General features: G+C 38.0%; 1 protein-coding gene across 1 annotated transcript; it reads right to left on the bottom strand.

Moving 5' to 3' along the window:
• Window positions 1-8,228: 8,228 nt before the first annotated feature.
• LOC311291172 (uncharacterized protein) lies at window positions 8,229-14,101 on the bottom strand. Its single transcript, XM_084410056.1, has 3 exons — window positions 10,968-14,101; window positions 9,554-10,140; window positions 8,229-9,453 (listed from the first exon to the last, which is right to left on the bottom strand). The coding sequence occupies exon 1, from the start codon at window positions 14,074-14,076 to the stop codon at window positions 12,649-12,651; it is 1,428 nt and encodes a 475-aa protein (XP_084266182.1). The 5' UTR covers window positions 14,077-14,101; the 3' UTR covers window positions 8,229-9,453; window positions 9,554-10,140; window positions 10,968-12,648.
• Window positions 14,102-19,738: the final 5,637 nt, after the last annotated feature.

The raw sequence follows: 19,738 nt of genomic DNA, 5'->3' as shown, positions 1-19,738 counted from the left end.
CACCGACGAGGCTGAGAGTTTCCCAGGAACCTCTAGTAGCTCGTTTGCACAGGTCAGTGAATTTGCTATTTATTTTGTATGGATGCTTTTAAATGGTTACAACCAAAATCTCTGTTGGCAGCTGTTAATTTCTGCACTACAAATTGGAAGAATATTTATGATCGGCAAATTAAGCAAACTGATACTAGTTTGTGATATGTTGATTAATTCGGACGGATGGTCTAAATTATTGGAAATGCGAGGAGCCGTAGCTCTCAATCTATTGAGTGGGGGTAAACTGGCAATCGACATAACCATGAAAATAATTAAAAAACCTGAAATTGCCCTATGGTGCGAGATAGCAATGATCGCAGTAACAACAATGTATCTTACTGGATTATTGATATTTCGACATGGAAAAGAATCCCGGTTGTGGATCTTGGTAGGAGCATTAACCATGAGTATTTTTACTTTGGGAATTTTTATTCCCAGCGAAAATGTTTTGTTATTAGGAATTATAATTCTTTTTCATAGATGGAATAAAATGAAAAAGCCGATCAGACTTTGCAAAGACTGTTGGAACAATCTTAAATCTGTAGGTCCTAATTAAATGTATACCCAAATTTCAGGAGCTGACACGTCAGATTGAAATTTTGGAGAACAGACGACTTAGCGAAAACGAACATGACATTCAGAATACAACGGAGAGAAATCTCCGTGAAGATAATTGTGATGAGTGTGGGAGATCAATAAGACGAGTGTACTTTGAATTAATTAACGGTCAAAGATGGTGTGAATTTTGTATAAATGACCGAGACAAAATTGTACAGAATGGGTTCCATGGCGAAACAAGGAGTTGGGATTTTGTAACGAGTATGAGTGTTCGAGAAGGCCTTTGTTTAAGAGATGAGTTGAAATTACATGGCTTCTCAGAAATTATATTGGGAATGGATAGATTTAGACGATATGTGCTTCCCCCTTTGGTTGCAATTATGTATTCCTGGAAGACAGTGGGTATCGATCTCTGAAAACGATGGGAGATCTAAATGTACTTTCCAAATTGTAGAATTTCTGGATGGTAAAGAACTCACAATTTGGGATGGGGTTGCATTAAGACAAACAACAATGTCTGTGGGATCGGGTGCTTATGGATTGGCATTCATTGATAAATCGCGTGTATTCTATAGATGCCTCAGGTGCTGATCCAGGAGACCGGAGGCCAGTTGGCTGGAGAGACCTTCGAGCAGTTTCTAACCCGGGCGAAATCCCGACCGGAGACGGCAGAGAGGGTATGGTTCTCCAAGGCAGTAATGAGGCTATGTGTGAATCACGACGACACAAATGATAACTATATCCATGAGGCTCCCAGATACCAGGACCCTAAATTTAAATGGTCTAACAATCGTTTTTATGAAGTAACTTTGATTAGACGTAAGAGAAATTTATTTGATTTATATGTTGAACAGGAATACCAAAGTGTAAAAAGGGGTACTGTTGTGATGTTTAACTGTCCTCTTGACAGATTACCAAAAACAGCACAATTCACTAGAGGTCTTTACCATAAGATTTCAAGAGAGGGTGTTGTGTTGCTAGATTCTAATATGAAATCTTCTGATAAATCCCTTAAATTGGAACCTCTCCTAAATGATTTACATGTTTCAGGAACTGACAGTGTCTCAAAAGTAACTGATAAAATTGAAATATCTATGGACGATCTTTTAGTTGCACAACTACAGAAGGACCACGCCAGAAAACTTCATAAAGCTAAGAAAACAGAGAGGAGGAAGAAGAAGGACCCAACATCCACGGAACGAGCTGACATATCAAAGTCGACGAATAATGAGGATTCTCCGACAGATGGAGAAATTGCATAAAAGATTACTTAGTATTGTAAGGGGAGTTATGTTAGAGAATCAGTTTAAATGTCCAAATTGTGAAATATCCTGTTTACAGGAGAAGTTTGAATTGCTCGATGCAAACTTGCCCTGTGATAACGTTTTGTAGTTTAAGTGTCATTGCTTGCAAAAGAAGCTTGCAACGCTAGATGCATGTTGCAAGCTTGCTTTGCAACCACAGTGTTTGTGGTTTTCTTTGATCTCTCTGAGTGAGTTCAGTGGAACAACAGGTGTTAAGGCTATGCCCGCTTAGTTGACCTTTAACACAGTTCAAGAAGATGGAAAGATGCCTCCCCACAGTTAGAGATGAGGCGAGAAGCGAGCTGTGGTTTTAACACCTGCAGGCCAAGTAACGGTCAAAATGTATATTAAGCTTTTTAGCGTAGGTGGTGCGGATGAGATAACCTATACATAACCTATACACGCATGCTTATTGCATAACAGCTTTAAGGTCATGGAAAATTCCAGATCAATTGTTTTATTCTTCTAAGAATTGCTTCATTGTAAGGGACAGCCCTAAATGTTTAAGACGGCCCCCCATCAAACCATATAAAAGGTTTTGTTTCCAGTTGCTCGGGGCCGCAATTCGAGGTGAAGACCTATACGCATTTCTGTTATTTTTTCCTTTTTGAATTTATTGTCTTTGTATTGTTCTGAAACTTTTTCTTAAGTAAAACGAAACCAATTTTTTGGTGATTCGAAAAACTTTTAAATAAGTCTCAGAGTGATTTTTCCTGGAGATATCTTTACTTTGTTATAGTTTAGATATTAATACTAAGCAAAAGCCCAGTGAAACGGATCCCGGACTCAGCTGGATCGGACACCGCCGAGGACCCTGGAGCCAACTATAGCATCTTTAACCGGTAGGTAAGGGCAATCTCTGATTGTAGTAGGTTAATGGGAATGTTGTAGATGGACTCAGATGTTACAGCGGTATAGAAACACAACAGTTTTAATGTTTGTTCGAAATTTACTAATTAATAAATACTTACTTGTGAAGGTCTGCAAGGTGTGCAAAGTGACGTTTCACCTGGGCCGTCACTCTCAGCATCAGGGTCATCAACATCTTTGTTGGTGGTGTTGTTAATGGAAACAACCTTTCTCACATCCACCAACAACGCTGGAATTTCTAAGAAAAAGTGCTACAAGATTATACAGACAGCAACCATAGAAGCCAATATGTGCCTGAAAACCACATCTCCAGTTTTCTAATATTAACCCATTTAGAGCTGAACTTGTCCAAGAAGCTACAAATCAATTGACTTATTAACATAAACGCATAGAAACAGGAACAAGTGAAAGGACTGACACTGACCTCCATGAATGTACAGTATATCATTCTTGTTTGCACACATGGCTCATTAGACAGTAGCAATCAGTATAATGATACAGACTGTTGACTAGGGCTGTAATCTCCCAGTCGATTAGTCAATTCTGATTGGTCGATTTTTTGCCGCGTTCATTCATTTCATCAGCACTAATTGCTAATGGGGGTGTTTTCAGAGCACCCCTGTTTCACAGGTAAGAGTCTGTCTTCAGAACACCCCCCTTGTTTTCACTTCTTTTGGATTAGCCCAACCCACTGGAGAAGAGCGACAGATTGAAGAAAGTAGGCTACTAGAAGGTTTGCTGTACACCTTTATTACTTGATCTGGTTTGTTTAATAAACATTCTTTTTTTATTATAGTGGACGTGCCTTTTGTGTTTAAGCAGGGGCGTGTCTAGAGCATTTTCAGTGGGGGGGGCCATGCTGGGGCACTGCCTCCAAACGGGGTGGCCGCCAGTGACCAAAAAAAAAAAGAAGCTAAATTCTACAGTAGCCTATATTACGTAAATCCTACTGATTTTATTTTTTTAACTTGAATAAAGTTACTTGTAAACAAATGTAGTAATAAAGCACATTTTTTATTAATTTAGTTTTTTGTCATCCCTGCATCCATTAAGTTAAATTTAAGAGCCAGTGTTTATTATTTTTTGTGTTTTCATAAAACTAACAAGTTTATAAAATAAAAGCAATTTTAATAATGAGCCATTTTAAAAACCCAGAAGCAGAAACGATGTCAACTATTTTCTTTTAATTAGTTTGGCCATTACAATATACAGTAGTTTTATTCACAATCTCTTTCAAATAATAATAATAAAAAAATAAAATAAAAAAAATCCCCCCCACTGTAATAATTCAAATGGTTTGGCCAAAACATCAGTGTTTCATTCAGCATTTCTTTCAGACTCATTTACAAAAAAGCTGAGTAACTCAGAGTTAAAGGGATGGTTCACTTTGAAATTAAATTTTGGTATGTTTTAGCTTACGTATGTTTAAGGGCATTCAAGATGTAGGTGTCTTTTTTTTTTCCGCAGTAGTTTAAATTTTGATATTTTTAGGTCAAACCGTTCTTGTCTGTCAGTCATAATGCAGGTCTATGATCACTATCTCAAAGAGCATGCACAATGAAGTCCAAATTAAACAATTCCCCATCGTAAGTACACATTGATGGCCTAAGACATGAAACGAGCGGTTTGTGTGAGAAAAAGAGCAGTATTTATATCGTTTTTACCTCTACACAACCACGTCCAAGTGATCTGAGGGCGCGCGCGCTTCCTGGTGTGTGACGTGTGCGCGCGTTCTGGCTTAGTCTGCGCAAGCTCCGGAAAGAGCCGGATGTGTACAAGAGGTAAAAAACGATATAAATACTGTTCGTTTTCTCACACAAACCGCTCGTTTCGTGTCTTAGGCCATCATTGTGTACTTAAGATGGGTTACTTACTCACAACTTGCGACCGTTGTTTCTCTGGCGCTGCACTTCTTTGAATCGCGAACTTCAGTAGAGTCTATAAACTGATTGGCCGTAAAATGAACCAATCACAAGACATCTTATAGGGGGGGCACCTGGGGTGGCCAGTCGAATTTCAGGGGGGGCCGGTGCCCCCATAGATATCATATATAAACGCTAGATGTCTTATGGCGCAGTCACTTCCGGCATCATCGTTCGGCCATCTTGTGACAGTGCTCTGTGCATTAAGGTGAATGATCAGCACGCACACAAATCCTCTTATCTCGCTGAAATCTTGACGGATTTACAAACGGTTTGGTTTCTTACAAACGTTATTAACGTGGCTATAATTCCGAATGCTTGAAAATGTATGTTATAATTTTTCATATGTATGCAGTGTCATAACTACATCTCTGACGTTTATAACAAACCAAACCGTTTGAAAATCGGTAGAAAAATGAGCAAGTTATGGTTATTTAAAAGTACATGCACCATTGAAGTAGTGAGCGAGTACACTGTCGCAAGATGGCCGCCACGTGCGGACGTCGACCTCCATTGGCCAGCAGTGCGCACGAGACATCTAGCCTTTATATATGATATCTATGGGTGCCCCCCCTGGCCACCACGTAGACCCGCCCCTGTGTTTAAGAGTAAAAGCTTTAAGTTAATAGTCTATTCGTCTCTCAGCCACAAAGCTGAGCTCCTATGTTCAGCCTCTGGCTGAAATTATAGTGTCTGTCAGTTATTATAATACATATATGACAAAAACAATTGTCTAAATTATGTTGCATATTCCTCAAAAGTTCTTGTGATATCACTAGTTGACAACATAGTACTATTTTCGGAAATCATAGGCTCTGATATTGCGCAGGTGCACGTGATGCAGACGTCAGAGCCGACTCGTGTGTCAGACTCATTTCAGTGCAAAATAATGAAGGTCAAAAACGATTTAATATACTGCAAATAGCCTACTAGTTTTTTATGTTTATTTATAATTCATTTAAGCGGACAACAAGGCTACCAATTACTGCGCACAGTGCGCATCTAATTAATTTAACGTTTTTTTTTTTTCTTAACGTAATTTTTAGTCGATTTTTAGTTGCAAATTTCAGGCCTTCAGTCGACCAAGATTTTCTTTGGTTGATTACAGCCCTACTGTTGACCGATGGTTGTTACTTGTTACTTGAACAATCACATGGAACAAATTGCAACCTCATTTCCTGCTTATACCTGTGTAAGTGAGTGACAAATATGTTTCTTCAAGGGTCAATTCCTCAGATTTCCCACATTCTCAAAACCCACCTTTTTAGACTTGCTTTCCCCTCCTAATTTTAATTCTTCGTCATTTTAATTCCAGTGATATTTGTTCATTAAGTTCTTAGTATTTTAAATAGTTATTTCTTAATAAAGTTTGTTTCTTTCTTTCTTTTGTGAAGCGTCTTTGAGTATTTTGAAAAGCGCTATGTAAATCTGAGGAATTTTTTTTTTTTTTTTGATTCTTCAAACATGCTCTGAAAATGTATGCAGCCAACCTATCTGACCACATAGGTGGGCAGCGAATGCCTTCTAGATTTAGAAAGCGTATTTAGAATCACTTTCAGGTCTAAATGGATTAATACCATTTGATATAGAGTAATATTTGATGATTTAATACTCAATACTTGCCTTTAACTGCCATGTTCCGCAGTTTGGTGTTTTCTTTCTGTAAGGCCTTGATCTGGCTCTGTGGGTCTCTGGTAAGGTCATTGTTTTCCTGGCTTGACGATTCTGCTCTGAACTGACTGTCCTCTGAGAGTAGTTCCGCCTGTCTTTGTGCAGCAACCTTGGCTTTTTTCTATAGGGCAAAGATGTTCATTTGTAATATTTAATCATGGATAATCCAATACACAAATGATCCCTAATGTGATATCAATCTTTGCTGTTTAATTACCTGTTTTGGATTTCCATAGCCAGAGTTTTTGTTGCCAATACTGGTATCTTCATCACCAAAGTCTAGGCATTTTGCTTTTCTCACCCTCTTGCCCGGCATGTTATCTGGATAGAGTTCCCGCTCAGCAGCTCTGAGTGTAAAGAGTGCAGCCTCTTTTTCTACATTCATATAGAAGGATAGATTTTCTTAATGCCAATAATCAACACCATACAATGAATAATTATAAATACTACAGAATAAATAAAAAATAATTATGTGTCCCATTTTCAGACTTCTTTAAAGAAGTAGTGCCATGAATTGATTTGTTTTTTTAATTATGTATGTGTCTATGGATAGAATTGATTTTAGTCCTGTAAACCACTTGGCCAATGGACCTTGCAGTGATATACTATAGTGATCAACAAACTTAACACTTACTGTATTTAAAAAAAAAAAAAAATGTTCCTTTGTACATAATCTTGAAGGTAGGGTAAGTGATTTTCTTTTGTTAAAATAATTGTTAAATAGCTTTATAGAGTTCATTAGTGTCAGGATAATAACCAGGAGATCAGAGGTAAGTGATACAAATGAAGCTTTATTCATAGATGATCAGAGTGCAAGGTGAGTATTAATTCAAATCAAGTGCAGATTTCGTGATGAGTCGAAGTGAGGCAGATAGCAGGTAAGCAAGTTCACTTTAGATAAGCTGATGTCAAGTAATCACTTGTTCAATAACTTTGTCTCTTCTCTTTCAGATGCAGATAGCAGTAAGCAGATTCGGAGGACATACACTGGATTCTCAAAGGAGCATAGGATCTCTGACAGCATGGAGTCGGGCAAGGATTCTGAAGACGGAACAACAGGATACAGAGGTTAGTATGTCAGGTAAGTACACATTACATCTTGGAGTCTGGAAGTATCAGCGGCAGCAGAGACAACGGCATGTGAACTGTTCCTGTTGGAGACTTGACAAAGACTGATACCATTGTGAGGGTTTTATGGGTTGGTTGATGAGGTTTTCAAGCCCTGACGAAAGCCTTGTTGGCTGAAACGCGTAGGCATGTTTTTATTTTTATGAGACTAGCCATGGATTAATAAAGGCTTTTTAATCTTCATCCTCCTGAGTGCCTCAGATCTTTTTCTCAAGAAATATCTGGATCCCTTTACTGAAGAGCACCGGAGGTATTTACATATTTTTACACCCAAGAAGCACTCCCAGCATTTTCCTGCTGTTTGGTTGATGAGGTAATTGATGATGAACAGGTGTGTGGGATTCATATTCTGGAGAGAGTGATCTTTGCGTGGTGGACTGAAATGAGCTTGATTGATTTCTGACAATTAGAGTTCAGTAACAGGAGTTGTTTGTTTAGTAACAGGAGTCTCCATGTCTCTCTAGATCTTTATTAAACAGAAAATGCATTTTCAGTTTAGTTTCAGTTCCAATTTTGTCCAACCAGGAGAGAGAATTCACACAGGTTACAGATTAAACAATTTAAATTGGAAGTGATGACATAAAGAATTGAGCTGACAAAATTAGAACTGAAACATCATAAAATTAAAGCTAATATTGGGCTGACATTTGTCACCTACCTGAAAAAATATTTTCTGTTTATTAAAGAGCTGGAGAGACATGGAGACTCCTGTTACTGAACAAACACTCTTTAGCAATGATTACTATCAGAATATAGCCTTTTAACTTTTTTTTGTTTTAAATGGCTCATGCTGTAATTACTTTTTAGCAAGTTCGACCTCTAGAATTTAATTGTATGCCATTTTATCTGCAGGGTGCAGTTAGTGTGGAACTTTAACAACCTCAAGCTTTAATGAATATGCATCTCTCAGTGCAATAGTCAGATGTGACTCTGTTGTAATAGTTTAAGTGTAAAACAGCATGCACTTACTTTTCGTGTTAATACTTTGTGTGTTTCCACATCATAGATGGAGGGAAAGTTGCACTAAAACGAAGTATCAATTTAGTAAAACATTCTCAAACAGAAAGACTATTACTTAAATTCTTAATTTCATTTATTTCTATAAACACTGAATGTTGACAGCTCTCAAATAAATGTCTTCACCTAAAACACGTACAGTCCAACATACAAAATGTGAAACAGTGTCGTCTGCTGTCTGAACAAGATGACTAAATCTAGTGGAGTAATAAAACCATCATTTGCGATGGTGCTGTCATGGTTCAGAAGAAAACAGTCAAGGATTCAATTACGAGTTACAATGATGTTTATTAACACAAAGTAGTAGAAGGTAGAGCAGGTCAGAATGGAAGCAGGTGGGATCTCTCAGGCTCGGCAACGCAGGGACGCAATGGGCAGACAACGAAGCTGGAAACAGGCAGATAATCCTTCGGAAACACTCAAGTCCACAGCATGGGACGCAGGAGAATACGGTGAGTAGTAGGGCTGTGCGATATGGACAAAAAAAAAACCTATCACGATTTCTTGATTTTTTTTTCGATTTCGATTCTAATCACGATTTTGACACAAACAGACATGCTTTACAGTTTTAAAGCATTCTGTGTGAATTTGAAACATATTTCCAAAGGAAACCAATTAGAACTAGCACGTCTCTAGAACAGACATATGGCCAAAATAAATAAAGATATAGCTGGAATGCACAGATACTTTTGAGCAAGCTTGCTCAATCTTGGGAAGTTAATTTGATATAGTTTCCACCATTGAAGAGGATCTTCCTCACTGTCGATAGAGGGAGTAAGCAGGTAGCTGTTCATCTCAGAGGCAATGGCATCTTCAAGCTGCAGAGATGCTGGCATGGCTGAGACAGTCTTAAAAAAGCTTCCCAGAGACTTCTTTGTTTTTTTTGCTGATGAAGGTAGATCTGTGTCTACATTCTGTCTCTCTGTGGTGCTCTCAGAATTCACTGCATCCTATGAGAACAAACACAACAGACAACAGAAAAATATTAAACCATAATTATACATATTGACCCGTGACACTACCAGTCAATTTACCCATACACCAACTCACCTTGGCCTTGATGTTTGGAAGTTTGTCTACAGCAATGTAATTTGTCTTGAATCTTGGATCTAGGAATGACGCCATAGCCAGCAGTTCTTGGGTATCTTCATCATCATAATTTTTATTAATGTACTCAAGAACATTGGATTTTATTGCGTTGGTCAGGTCAGAATCCTCATCATTCACAGCCAGTATCTTTGTGTTGAACAGATGAAGAACTGGCTTCAGATATAAAACGCTGACATAGTCCTCGCCAGACAGGGCATCTGTAAACTCCTGCAGGGGTTTCAGTGCCTTGCTCACAGATTCAAGAACATCTGTGTCCTGCCATTGTGGAACCAGGTGTCTTGTTTTGCGATCAGCTAAAAGGACCTGAGACAGAGCCTTCTGTTGTTCCAAAACTCGTTCTATCATCCGTTGCCTTGAGCCCCACCTTGTTGGACACTCTGTTATGAGTGCATGCTTTGGAAGATGAAGTTCTTCTTGGACTTCAGTTAATGCCACCTTCTTCTTCCAACTATGAGAAAAATGCCCAACCAACTTTTTGAACAAACCTGTGGCTCTGGAAATGTGAGAGTCATCCTTAACTGCATTTTCTAAAATAAATAAATAAGACAAAGTGCATTTAAATAAAAAGCATTATCATTTAAATGAAAAACATCTTATACTGTACCAAACCTTTAAATAAGAGAAAACTAATAATGATTACAATACTGATTACATTACTAATGATGATTGCAATTCAGTGTTTTCCACAGACCTGCACTATATTTGTTGCGGCATATATTAGCAAATTATAATTTAATTTAATTTAATTAAAAACACTGCAATTATATAGGGCTGTGTAGAATATAATAGCAACTGAACACGCCGGAACATGTTCCGTCACCTCCGAATTTTGTTTTGTAGAAAACCTTTCTTTAAAGTGAATTTCGTTTTGTATAAATTGTATCTTAATTTTAACAAATTTTTCATCAACCAATTGCCTGGATTTAATAAGAAATTTAACAGACAACAATGGAAGCGCCCACGGGGTCACTTGCACTACACGTTAACTGGAGTGCATCTCATCCTAACTTAACCAAACTCAGTGTATGCCTCACACAGACATGAGAAATACATCAAATACACAAAGCTTGAAATGTCTTTAAACAAAAAAATTAAAAAAGAAAAAAGAAAAAGGCTACTCTCTGATTATGTAATCCACTGAATAGCACCACATACTCTAGTAGTCTGAACATGGATCCTATTTTAATAACTTAATTACAATTTTAAAAGCTGTTACAATGACTAAAGATTTCTAAAAATATATACATTTTATATATGAAAAACGAAAACAAGCAGGACAAATTATCAGATGATTTTCCATTAATACACTACATTTTCATATTTTAAACGAAACAGTATATCTAATGAAACTTACCGATTGCAAGAGGCAGTCTATGTCCAAAGCATTGTAATCTTCTCCATTTGTTTAGAGCGACAGCCTTCACAATGTTCCTCACAAAGTCCCCAGGAAGCCAGAGCATCTCTCAAACCCTGAGACAGATTCTCTCCAGTGTGGTCATCAAGGAAATATGACGTTTGCAAGCATCGGCTTTTCATTTAGAAATCGTCATTAATAAAGTGCACCGTTAAACTTAAATAAGGCTCCGATGTTCTGCTTGACCACATATCTGAAGTAGTTGTGTAGTATTTCACTTGTTTTAACTCCGATTCAACACTGGCCTTGAATTTGGAATACATCTCAGGGATGGCAACTCTTGAAAAATAACTTCGCGATGGCAGTTGATATCTCTTATCAAGGGTCTGAATCATTTTATGGAAGCCGGCTTTACTGACGATATTTGCGGGCATAATATCTTTGCATAAATGGTACGTGATACTGGGATGTTGGAGCCGGGAGCGCAAAAAAAATAGTGCTATGAAGCGATTTAGAAATCGTGCATGCTCAAATCGCGATTTTATTACTATTTCAATTAATCGCACAGCCCTAGTGAGTATTCCCAGGGAGAACCTCCACAACCATCTGACAAAGACAAGACGAAGTGACAAACAATATATAGGACATCCTCATTCAGAACAGCTGGCGCTGATCGGCTCATCAGCGGAGATAACGAGCCGTGCTGATGAGCCGTGTCCATTCACACAACACGCACACACATAGCGAGGGCGAGTCAATGAATCCATGAACCGAATTCGTTAACCGAATAAGTAGGCTCCCCATCTACAAGTCGCGACGGGGGAGGGAACCGGGGCAGGCGGGTTAAGACGAGAATGAAACACGGTTTTATTTTAGATACATGAAAGGCGGGGTGAATTCTCCTGTACGCTGGAAGAAGGTTGAGGCGGACTGTCACCGGACTAATGATCTTGGTGATAGTGAACGGGCCAATGAATTTGGGAGCAAGCTTATTAGAAACGGAGCGGAGAGGAATATTCTTGGTAGAAAGCCACACCTTTTGACCACCTTTTGATCAGCCTTAGCCTTGGTGCGCGCCCCCACCTGGAGCAAAGTCTCACGGGCTCTAGTCCATGTGCGGCGACACCTCTGGACGAAGGCCTGAACGGAGGGGACCGTGACTTCGGATTCCAGACTGGGAAAAATATGTGGCTGGTAACCTAAACTACACTCGAACAGAGATAGGTCTGTGGATGACACTGGTAACGCATTGTGAGCTGAACAGTGTGTGACCGGGGTGTGATGAGTCCTGTATGATGGTTTTGGCCTTTCTGAAATATAACTTATGACTACCAGAACACAACAGGTATGAAGATATGTTTGGTTTTTAACTTTTTATTCTAACTTTAAAGAAAAGTGTAATACAGTATTTGATTTTAGGGGAAAATCTGGAAATCTGGTTCTCCCATCAGGTCTAAAAGAAACTTTAAATCATGTGACATATCAAATGAGAGAAAAAATGTGAAATAAAAAGTGAAGCCATAAGGCAAGATCACTGATGAGTTCAATAGTCATTTTAAACCCATTAAATTCTGTTTGAGGATGGTTCCAAACATGACAGGGTTTCAGGAACTTCATGCTAACCTTTAAATAACATTATATTAACATTCAGGAAACTGGACATTTTTATGTTCTTGGAATGTTAGAAATCAACTGATGATTTCAGACTACGGTGATGTGGTTTCTCCACTGCATGGATCTTCATGTGTCGCTTCAGGTGACTTTTAAAAGAGAAATTTGTCCCGCACTGATCACACGTGTGCAGCTTCTCTCTGCTGTGGATCCTCTCATGTGTTTTCAGATGTCCTGACAGACTGAATCTCTTGTCACAGTGTGAACACTTGTAAGGTTTTTCTCCAGTGTGGATCCTCTCATGTGTTTTCAGAGTTGCTGACCGACTGAATCTCTTGTCACATTGTGAACACTTGTAAGGTTTTTCTCCAGTGTGGATAATCTCATGTGTTTTCAGATGTGCTGACTGACTGAATCTCTTGTCACAGTGTGAACACTTGTAAGGTTTTTCTCCAGTGTGAATTCTCTGGTGCAGTTTTAAACTGTCCACTGTAATAAAAGTCTTCTCACACTCAATGCACATGTACTCTCTCACACCAGTGTGTATTTTCTCATGTTTATGTAAATGTTGCCGCAGTGAAAAACTCTTTCCACACACAGAACATGAATGTGGCTTCTCCTTCATATGAACTGTCAGATGTCTCTTCAGGTTTGCTGCCACAATAAATGTTTTGCCACACTGATCACACGTGAATGTCTTCTCTCCAGTGTGGATCCTCATGTGAACATTAAGGCTTGATGATAGTGCGAAGCTTTTCCCACACTGATCACATGCATACGGCTTTTTTCCAGTGTGGATATGCATGTGCTTATTAAGGTGAGTTTTTTGTGTGAAACAATACCCGCACTGATCACACGTGAACGGCTTCTCTCCAGTGTGAACTCTCATGTGAAGGTTAAGATGTTGTTTGTCTGAGAATCTCTTTTCACACTGATCACATGCATACGGCTTCTCTCCAGTGTGGCTTCTCATGTGACTCTTAAGGGTTGCTGAGTGCATGAAATCTTTACCACATTGATCACATGTGAACGGTCTCTGTCCAGTATGAACTCTCTTGTGAATCTCAAGATTATGTTTGTGTGTAAAACTCTTTCCACACTGATCACATGAGTACGGCTTTTCTCCAGTGTGGATCCTCATGTGGCCTTGAAGATGTTGTTTTTGTGCGAAGCTTGACCCGCACTGATCACACGTGTGCGGCTTCTCTCCGGTGTGAACTCTCATGTGAATCTCAAGATGTTGTTTTTGTGTGAAGCTCGTCCCGCACTGATCACATGTGAACGGCTTCTCTCCAGTATGAAGTCTCATGTGAAGCTTAAGACTTGGTTTGGTTGTGAAACTCTTTCCACACTGAGTGCAGGTTGCAGATTTCTTGGCTCTTGTTTTCTTAAAAAATATAGTTTTAGTCTTTGAGCGACTCAAAGGTTTTCCTCCAGGTTTGACATGATGTACCTCCTTCACTTCACTCAGTTCTCCACTCTCCTCCTTCACTTCCATCAGGCCTGAAATCAAAAAGAAAAGGTAATTACATTTTCAGTACAACAAAAATAATTCAAAGAGAGGAATATGAAGTGAAAGGACATAAAAAGAGCTCTGGGGCCGTATTCACAAAGCATTTTATCTTACCACTAGGAGTACTCCTAAATCGCACTAAAAGATTTTAGCTAGGAGTTTTCTCTTAAAAGTTATTCACAACACCTTTCAGACCTACTCTTAGTAAAGAAAAATGACAACTCCTAAACTAAGAGTGAGTCTTCGTTGCTATGGATGACGTCATTACTCATGCACGAGCTTGACTGAAGTGACCACCTTGATTGGCTGATGATTGTAACGCGGGAATGATTCCAAACCCCTCCCCTACGATGATGAGTGACAGGTGACAGGTCTGAGAATGCGTGCGCTACACAAGTAGTGCGAAGGACGGAAGATGATGAATAACTGAATAAATAGCCTAAATGAATAAAGAGTAAGGGAAAACAAATAGCCTAGTAGCCTAATGAAACATATGGATTGATGCAATATCTTTGCAACATTATTGAATTAATCTGTCACTGCCTACGTTTGCAAAGAGAAGAACATTTTAATTTGATTCACAATGAAACGTTACAATTAGTTTACATGCAATGAGTAGCCTAGTTTTGGTTGTTGTTGGTGGCGTTATTGCATCCCTAGTTATGCCTACAATGCAAAATTGTTCCCTCGCGATTGGAAGCTCCTGTAGCCGCCGCGTACGCATTTCAAAACATCGCAACGTGAAATGCCACAAAAAGCGGTTTGTGAATAGGTCTTAGTGAGTTAGGAGTCCTCTCAACTTCTTTTAAGCTGTCCCAGGCTTAGGTGCTACTTTTAGGGCTAAAATGCTTCGTGAATTACTCTTAGTAAAAAAAATTAGGAGTCCTAAAGTTACAAGAGACACGCCCATTATTTTTAGGAGTTGCTCCTAAATTCGCCAGTTAGGAGCTACTTTTAGCCTTAAAATTCTTTGTGAATACGGCCCCTGATGTAATAACAAAAACTACTTTCCATAAATGAGGTACACTGATCTTCTAATAATTATTTAAAAAACATTATAGACACAAATCCCATGTTCTGTAGCAAGAACTGTTAAATATATTTGATCAATGGCACAATTATCTAATGTATTATTAGCATTAAAAATTATACAATAGTGTCATAATGTTGATACCAATGTTTAGATTGATATTTAATTTATTTTACTTAAAACTTATTTTATTTAAAACTTTTATTACAGTCCAGTCACACTGTAATTGTGACTGGACTTTTAGACTTTTAATTCCAATGACTCCAATTCATCATTCCAGAAAATAATCCCAGTCCATTTTTACACAAACTGTAGCATTGACTGTATTCATCAACCCTTTTACCAAAGTTATTGTAAGAAGAATGATCTCTATAACGGTATAACTTATATCATTTATGATTAATTAATTTATACAAATAATCGCTTAAGTTACGCTAACAACCCTGTCAGCCATCCTGGAAATGTAATTTCCTTAATACAGTTGATTGTTTATTGCTTAAAATATATATTAATAATTATAAAAATATTGAGAAATGTCCAACAAAAATTGCGAACCAAGTATAAACCAGAGCTAAAATTTTACTTTGTTTGACCTGATATTGACAATAAATATGAAAGTTTCCCCTTTACTGAACATTTGTTGAAGTGTTCCCTGTCCCATTTCACAGTTTAACTGTTTATCTAAAAGTGATGAAGTGCTTGAATGTTTCTAACATGAATGTTCTTCAGCATCATGAATGAATGAAGAATAAACACCAACCTCTTTGTTCTTCAGGATCTTCAGTGTGTTTCATTCTGCAGGGTTCTGGATCACTCATGTTCTCACTGTCCTCTTTAATAAACTCAGTCTTTGCAGATTTCAGCTCTTCCTGATGCTTTGATGCTCGCCTTCCCTTTGTAGGATGATGGGAATATTCCAGTATTTATGGGTGAATTGCTGTGGGAGGGGCTTCAATGACCATGTGACTGATGTGGGAGGAGATTCATTGGTGATGTAAATTACATGGGAGGGGCCTCAGTAATGGTAAATTTTAGTGGGAGGAGCTGATCTGCCCAAAATAAAAATAATATATTTACGTTACTCCCTTAAAAATAGCTAATAGCGTTACTTAGTTACTTTTTTAGAAAAATAATGCGTTACGTTACTTTTGCGTTACTTTTTTTTAACTGGGCTGGGCTTGTTTTTTTATAACAAAAAAAAAAAAAACAGACACTTTCACACCAAAAGTGAAATAATACCAATATAAAATAAAAAATCTATAGCTTTTCCTTGTTTACTTCTGGTTTAACTGAATCATCAAGAAGCAAGTACATTGGTCAATAAGATTAAATGCATAAAATTGTATGTTTTATTTGACATATTTAGTAATTGGAGGTTTGCATAGGTCACGGCCGAGGGGAAGCATATAGAGAATGAACAGGGTGGGGCCGAGCACCGAGCCTTGAGGGACACCACAGGTAACGTTGTGTGTCAAGGATTTAGCGTCTCCCAAGGCAACATGCTCAGCTCTCCCAGTGAGGTAGGATGAAAACCCGTTATGAACAAAGTCAGATAGACCAACAGTGGAGTGTAGACGATGGAGGACAATGTTATGATCCACATTTTATTTTACTTTAAGTGTCAATTTACAGGAGATCTGAAGACATCAGCATGAATGAGGTGAAAACAGGATCTATTGTGTCTTCTATATGTGTTTCTAACAGCAAACACTCAGAATAAAGTGAGATGATCTGCTGATGATCCTGAATGGCTTGTTGAATGAGTGTTGATAATCTGAGGCTCATCAATATTAACAGATCTGCTGAAAACACTCTTTATTTCATGACAATAGTTCCTGTTTTCACCTCATTTATTATGCTGATGTCTTCAGATCTCCTGTAAATTGACATTTAAAGCTCATTTCACTGGTGTCAACAGACTGAGGGGATTTGTTGGCTACTATATGTGTTTATTTCTGTGTTTTTACGTTTTCATATGTTTTTTGTTTTTTTTGCAGTTCTTTAACACTTTTCTAGATATCTGCAGTTATTTTAACGAAGAAAATTAATAATGTTAGAATTGAAAATAAAGAATTGTGAATTAGCATCAGTTGTTTTACAATAGACAGACAGACTGATATAAATGCTTAAATGTGTCAAATAGTATTATAGGTCAAAGACAAATATTGCAAAAAAATCTTTTCAGGCATATTAAGAAGAATAATTATTTGATGACATATTCAAAGACTGTATTTAAGGATCATAGTTAAACCACAAAATACTCATTCATTGTAAATTGAAGTATTTATACTTTCCTTCAAACCACTAGGTTTGAAATATAATTTAAAATATAATACAATTTAGTATGATCACGTATTTTATATATTTCAATAAGTACAGGTAAGAATAACTATGTAATTTTATTTTTACATAAATATATTTTATTTCACCCATATTTTGACATTTTGTTTTCACCAAGGTTATTTGAAACATTATAGTTTTTCACAATTGCTACGACACATTTCACAAATGCCTCACATTGTCAAATGTGTTTTAGTGAGTGAGAATGTGTTTAGAGTTTTGCAAACAGTGTTTTAACTGCCTGAACTTGTTTAAGGTTTTGCAGAAAGAGTGATTTATTCAACAAATTGATTTAGACTATTGAGAATTTAGTTCAGGGAATGGAGTTGTGTCTAAGCAATTGTGAAAAACTGTAAAATAGACACTTTACATTGAATGGGTTTTCTGTTTATAAAAAAAAATAGTAAATTTAATTCAAAAATTAAATCAGATACAGACACAATAACTTGAAATCCGGTATTTGACCCTATTAAAACAAACAAAGTAAAGCCCCTCCCATGTCAATCACATCATCAGTGAAGCTCCTCCCACATCAATTCTCCAATAAATGCTGTAAATTCCCATCAGCTACAAGTGAAGACGAGCATCAGAGCATCAGGAAGAGCTGAAATCTGCAAAGACTGAGTTTATTAAAGAGGACAGTGAGAACATGAGTGATCCAGAACCCTGCAGAATGAAACACACTGAAGATCCTGAAGAACAAAGAGGTTGGGGTTTATTCCCAATTTTAAAAAATGCTCTGTTTTTAAAAGGAGGAAAATCAAACACAGTTGAGTGAAACGTTTAACACAGATAATTCTAATAAAAATCATTTATTAAAAACTTGTTCAAGGGGTGCTATTATGCTTTTTCCCTTTTCCAACTTTAGTAAGTGTGTAAATTTGTTTGTTCAAGCATTGCAAAAAAAAAAAAAAAAAAAAAAATATCCCTTTGGATTGGACTTTGAGCTTTGTACCAAGAACTACAATGAACTGCTCGTTTGGACTACAACACGTTTTTTCTGGATCTTGTGAAGTCATAATTTTACTCATTTAAATAATCTACGCCAACAGAGGACAAGGCCTGTTTGAGCTGCGCTAGCGAAGATTAAGAGTGTTGTCGTATGGACTTCATACGGTGTTCTGTGAAGTGGAGGCCATTTTGAATGATCGGCCTATTACTAAGCTCTCGGATGATCCCAGAGACCTGGAACCTCTTACTCCTAACCATCTTCTTCTTCTGAAGGGTAAACCAGCTTTGCCACCTGGAGTGTTCAATCCTCACAACCAATACGGAAGACGACGTTGGAGACAGGTACAATACCTCTCGGATCTTTTTTGGAAGAGATGGATGCGAGAGTATTTGCCCTTGCTTCAAGAGAGGCAAAAGTGGAATCAAAGGAAGAGAAGTTTGATTGCTGGGGACATTGTGGTAATAATGGATTCTTCAGCTCCCCGTGGCTCTTGGCCACTTGGCAAGGTTCTGGAGGTTTTTCCCGACAAACATGGGCTTGTGCGTTCTGTAAGATTACAGACTAAAACAAACATCTTGGAAAGGCCAGTGACTAAGCTTTGTTTGCTGCATGGATTATAAATATGTTTGTTCATGCTGGGCTTGACTGTATTTTGATGGATTGTAACATTTGGTTTTTTTTTTTTTTTTAAATTGTAATGACTGCTGGTCAATAACAATTAGGGGCCGGTGTATAGAAGCCAAATGTGGTGTTTGTGTATCTAGATATTGGGTGTTGTTTCTTGTTTTGTACAGTGGGTGTCGCTCTAATGTTAACTGAGGTCCAAGTTATAAAGGAAGTATCAAACTGCCAAAGGGGAGGGGGGTTTGACCCGGTAGGGCAAATGGTTTTTGACCGCTGTGGCGCATAGGCGCTAGAAACTGATTGTTGACAAGTCTGTGTGTGTATATGTATACGGATGGTTTGCCGTTGAAACTGGATAAATGGACATTTACCTCTGCACGGTAAAACAAATAAACGGAATAATCAGCAACACAACGAAGCCTGCATATTCTTAAGATCAGTATGGTAAGAGAACAACAAGGACACAGCGCGTCAGCCAGGCATACCGGGGATAAACCACCCCAGCGGTCAGTATTAGACTGAACGGCTACAGTACCGCATTACTGCCTGATGAACGTTACTGTGAACTCGTTCATTCTGGTGTCTGTGAACACCACGCTCTCTCAGTTTAAATTCGTTCAGTAGGATGCCAGATTTCTAAAAAGCCTTCCAGGCGAAAACCCACCTAAAACACACCGTAAACCGGCCTTAATATGTAGCGG

The sequence above is a fragment of the Rutilus rutilus genome (genome assembly GCF_951802725.1).
Source record: "Rutilus rutilus genome assembly, chromosome: 1".
NCBI classification, from domain to species: Eukaryota; Metazoa; Chordata; class Actinopteri; order Cypriniformes; family Leuciscidae; genus Rutilus; species Rutilus rutilus.
This window is presented reverse-complemented; position numbering and strand designations above follow the sequence as displayed.

Excerpts from the sequence above, each read along its gene's own strand:
- LOC311291172 (XM_084410056.1), bottom strand. The coding sequence starts at position 14,076 with ATGGAAGTGAAGGAGGAGAGTGGAGAACTGAGTGAAGTGAAGGAGGTA.